The sequence below is a fragment of the Agrilus planipennis genome, unplaced genomic scaffold (genome assembly GCF_000699045.2).
Source record: "Agrilus planipennis isolate EAB-ADULT unplaced genomic scaffold, Apla_2.0 scaffold15, whole genome shotgun sequence".
In the NCBI taxonomy this organism is placed as follows: domain Eukaryota; kingdom Metazoa; phylum Arthropoda; class Insecta; order Coleoptera; family Buprestidae; genus Agrilus; species Agrilus planipennis.
In genome coordinates, this window is record NW_020438871.1 from 503,765 (window position 1) to 508,653 (window position 4,889).

General features: G+C 37.3%; 1 protein-coding gene across 1 annotated transcript in view; it reads right to left on the reverse strand.

The window, feature by feature from the left end:
* The window catches only part of LOC108735237 (forkhead box protein P1), an 84,001-nt gene extending 79,335 nt beyond the window's left edge, over positions 1 to 4,666 (reverse strand). Inside the window, exon 1 of the mRNA XM_025978357.1 lies at positions 4,007 to 4,666. Coding sequence (XP_025834142.1) covers positions 4,007 to 4,117 — 111 coding nt within the window. The 5' untranslated portion in view covers positions 4,118 to 4,666. The remainder of the gene's footprint in view (positions 1 to 4,006) is intronic.
* Between the last annotated feature and the right edge of the window lie 223 nt (positions 4,667 to 4,889).

Sequence of the window (4,889 nt, forward strand, 5' to 3'; positions counted from 1 at the left end):
GCCCGGAGGGACTGCCCGCCCGCCCACTAGCATTACTGGCTGGTGGGAATGAAACACCCAAAAGTTTTTTTTTTCCGTTCTCCTTCTCTCTCTATTATACCTTCATTAAAAGAGGATATCAAAACATAAAAAGTCTTTTGCCAAACCCATATTATAGGTAATTTATTATCAATGTACCTTTCTTGGTATTTAGATGGGGGAGGTTAAACCGTCAACCCTCCATCGTGATTTAGCCACTGGATCAGAGAAACTATAGAGTTCCAATCGCCTATTATAAAGGGTGGATTTTAGTCAGTTTCAGAGCAAGTTCAGTAATCTATATAATTTTAATTATTATCTTATATTGTTTGGATATAGTGACGTATGGTTATAACGATCAAAGTTTACTGGTCCCTTCAACGTTATAAACGATATTTACTGTGGTACAGTTATGGTAGGAGTAATAAGTTAGACAAGTATCTCTCGACAATTGTATGTTATAATAATGGGGTTAAACGTTTTCCTATTATGATTTCTTAACAATTGCGGTTCCGAATTGAAAAAAGAAAAACTGAAACTTATGTTAGTTTGGTTCAAAAAAGATGTTGGTGTTGATTATGACTAAGGAATAATGTCGGAAGACAGTTGATGTTATTGTTTGGGGATTTTGATGTCGATTAGAGTTGTTGAAATTAGCAATTAGGGGATGTGGTTTCGCAATAAAAGCAGTGGCAGCCTTTGCCACCGAAAACATTAAAATTTACGATGCGTTCGAAGCTACAGCAAACTTTATCTGAAGTAATAGCCGTGTCATTTGTGTATATAGGAGGGATTCGGGATGATCAGAGCAACGATTTTCCGCCTAAACGGGATTCATATTTCATGAACGCTAAACGGCTTCTAATTTCGCGTTATAATTTTCGGGACACGGGGATCCGTATTTTGAAAATAAACGCGTGTAAAGGGCATGCCTTTTACCTCTTACCTGGCCACCCTTCGCTGCGTACCTACTTCTTCGTCTTCTTCTTGCCTCCACGTTCACAATTAGCCATAACCTCGAGGGACCATCCAAATTCTACGACGTCGATCCACTCCCCTTCAAGAACGGGTTATAGCCATCGTAGAATTACAGAATGTATATTGAAAGACGTTTGCTCGCACCGTCCAAAACTTAGGAAAACTTGTGTTCGCTGAATGTATGCCCTCCATCTAAAATGCGATACGTCTAGTGCGGTCGCTGATTCCGTCTTTGTTCGTCAACATTACATTGTTACCGAAGGAAAAGGATAAGAGAGAGAGCCCTGTTAACAATATGATTGTATGTACTGTGTACCTTAAGATCCCCGAGCTCTTGGGACATGCCGTTGTATTTGTACTTTTACATTGCTAACTAACTAACCACTTAGCTGTTGTTAAATTCAAGTTAGCTTAAGTTTGCTGACTTGTCATACTGTTTCTTGGCAAACACGATTGTCTAACCCCGTTCCCGTACCGAATCTACGGCTCCATTTCGGACCTTTTACAAGTTAATTCCTTCCCTTATTTCTCTATTTTCCCAATTTATACGCCACCTGATCTTTTATCGTTTCCATCTCATGTATTCTTACTACTACTGCTACTACTACACTCGACTTGCTATCTCTACTTTTATTGCCAATGTTACCGATTGTGTTGGATAATTTACAGACTTTTATTATTATATTTATATGAGATGTTGTATTAGGAAGTTTAGCTATAGGCTCGAGTAGAAATTTGTGTGATTTCTGTTGGAAAGTTCTTATTGTAATCTTTGTGTAGATTGTTATTGCTGTTACTGAGAAACATAATGTCTAACCTCGGGGCGTCGGCGTCAGAAGAACGACGATTAAGCCGACCCAGCCCTAATGAAGTAACCATCGGCAAAGTTTCCAACACGCTTTAATGTTCTTTCGTGTTTTTATAATGACACGGTTCGGCTGCGATGTCTCGTAACAAACTTTCCGCAGCCGAAAATGAGGAAAATTGCTCGAAATTCCGCTACCGACCTAAACAGAACTTAAACGCATCTGATCGGTCAAATTATTCTGACGAAAATCAACCCCCCGACTCACGCGGCACTTCTAATCAAAAATGAAGATGATAAATTCGCCCTGGCAACTTCTTTACTTCCCGTCCGACTTTTTCAAGCCTTTTCGCGACGAGCCGACACTTTTTACTCTTTTACATCTACAACTTTTCCGGGTAGCTCTTTTCTTTAAAGAATAATATTTTCAACGCTTCCGTTCACTCTTTTCACTCCCTGATCGTTCATTCATTCAAAACCACTGCTTCTATTAAAACATTTTCATTATAATAATAGTTAAAGTAACTTCAACTAATATGCACGTAAGATTACCCGATATCAGAAATCGCACAATTTACGTAGTGCAACTTTGGTTGCACCCTGGATGAAAAAATTACTAAATTTCGTTTAAGAAATATAAATTTCATGATATCTTACTCTTATCTTCATCGTCGTATACATCGAATACACTGATGTAACTTCAGAAGTACCTCAAGATTGCTACCTTGGTCCTATCTTATTTATCATTTTTATAAACGATCTTGTTAACTCTCCAGTTTTGGAAAATTTTAATTTATTACACTGAATCTTTTGATGACAAAGTCAACGAAATTCATGATTTGGGAGTGACTTTTCATCGTCATTTTCTTTCGAGAGTCATCTTCTAAATATAATAGGTATAGCATATCCAGGCGAAGTGACGAATTTCATAACTCAAATCGGAAATTGACATATGTCTCTTTACTTTTGCAGATTTTGTTGACTGGTTCCATAATATCTTGTCATCTTTCAATGATTTTCTATCGTATGAAATTTAAAAATTCTTGTAGGTCGTAGCAGGACATTTATTTTAGACCTAAAATTTTTATCTTATTGTTAGCCTTTTTTGACGATAGAAACTCCACATCCTTTAAGAACTCCACGAGAAGACTTGGAATTTATTGGGTCCAGAGATAAAGCTTTTAATAGTCCCTGATGGATTTTTTGTAGTTGTTTGTGCTACTATAAAATTCATATTTACCTACCCTACAGTGAATTGAATTAACCTTTGTTAATCCTTTTGTGTCTGCTCTGGCTACGCCTCTGTGGCCATTAATACTTTAGAATATATTTGAATCGGCAATCGGCTATGCCTACATGTACGGAACAAGTCTAATTTGCAATATAACTACCGATGGAATATTTAATTAATTTACAACCTGACTAGCACATAATATGCACACATATACATAGCATAAATTAACGTACCTTAATGATGGACTAACACTAAAATGATGAAGATCGACGCGAAATCGGGGTAAATCACTCGCGTTTGTTTCTTTACAACATAACTCGCTATCCGCTATCGTACAAACGGTGCTATTACCCATAAACTATCGCAAAATGCTGATGTTTGTAAATAATTTATTTGTAGACATCATATTTACATTTTGACCTCCAAATTTCGTTTGCTTCAGTATAAACATACTGCATTTAAAATTGTTTTCGTAATTAACATATGAAATCCTTCCTGTCATCCATAATTCGATTTTTGACAAAAGCATTTTTTGTATTTGTAATGATATAACTGCACAAAGTCAANAACAATTTTTATTATTAATTTGCATCTATTGCGTTAAAATAACGCGTAGGACAACGACCTCTTCCGTTTTTGAAATGTTTTTTAATTCATTATGCAATTTAACTACTTGGTAAAAAAAAATAAAAAAAATTTTTGGCAATTTTTTACAACTTGCAGTCATGATTAAAATATTTGTTTTGTAATAGGTACACAGTGTGTAAAGAAATTTTGTTTGCTGTGTACTGTATAAATACACTACATAGATAATTTCGTGTAACTGCCGTCGCGGCGGGCCGCGTCGGGATATGAATAATAAAAAGATGACACTTACGACGCTCGTCTATCTCTAAAGGTAGACAGTCAATTATTATACCGGCGTCTGAAATAAAAATGGCACTGACTTACTTAAAATATAACTTAGGCACCTTTCTTAAGACACCACCGCCGCCACCTCCACCGCTAAAACAGTGGTCGAGTCGACCCGTTTCATTTGAAGTTGTCGCCGATACGCAATGAGTAGCACACAAACGTAGCATTAGCTTTTTAAAAAACAAAAACGGTTGTAAGGATGCACTTCACATAATTTTCTGACACAGTTCCGTTTTCACGCGCGCGAGTTATTTTGCAAAAAAATAAATAAAGAGAACTAACGTCGGACGTGGAGCTGTTGTTTGCAGAAGCGCGCCACGGTCTCTCAATTCAAAGATAACGACCTCCTTCGGAAATAGATTAATCGATATTAGGGCGATAGGTAGATATAAAAGCGCCGGAAGAGCTTGTGTTATCAACAAACAACCTCTGAGGAATAATATTTTTGGTATTTGACGAGGTAAGAGCACTCGAAAATAAATTACCTCATTCGTTACCCGTCTACATCAAATCAAAATTAATAATAATAATAATAACGGTCACGAGAGAGTAACTTTGAAGTTAATGGTTGACAAAAATTTCGTGTGAGAGGGAAACAAAAAAGGGCGCGAATTTCAAAAAAGTTCGATCATACTTCAGATATGTAGGTAGTAGTAAAACTTTGACCGCTTTGTCGACGGCGCAGCGTGACGGCACAACGTCGGGCTGAGTGAACACTGCTGGTCCCCGACTCTCTCCGTCTCTCGCTAGTGAGGCACATAATGTTGTTTACTGTTTACAATGTCTACCCGCCTCGCCCGTATGAGAGATGTTGTTTACTCAGTTATATTTAGAGTTTAGAGAAATGCAAAAGCAAACCAACTACACCTGCCTCAGCTGGAGATTCCACAGAGACGTATTCAAAAAATACTCTCACGCATCGAAACTTACTAACTCGGA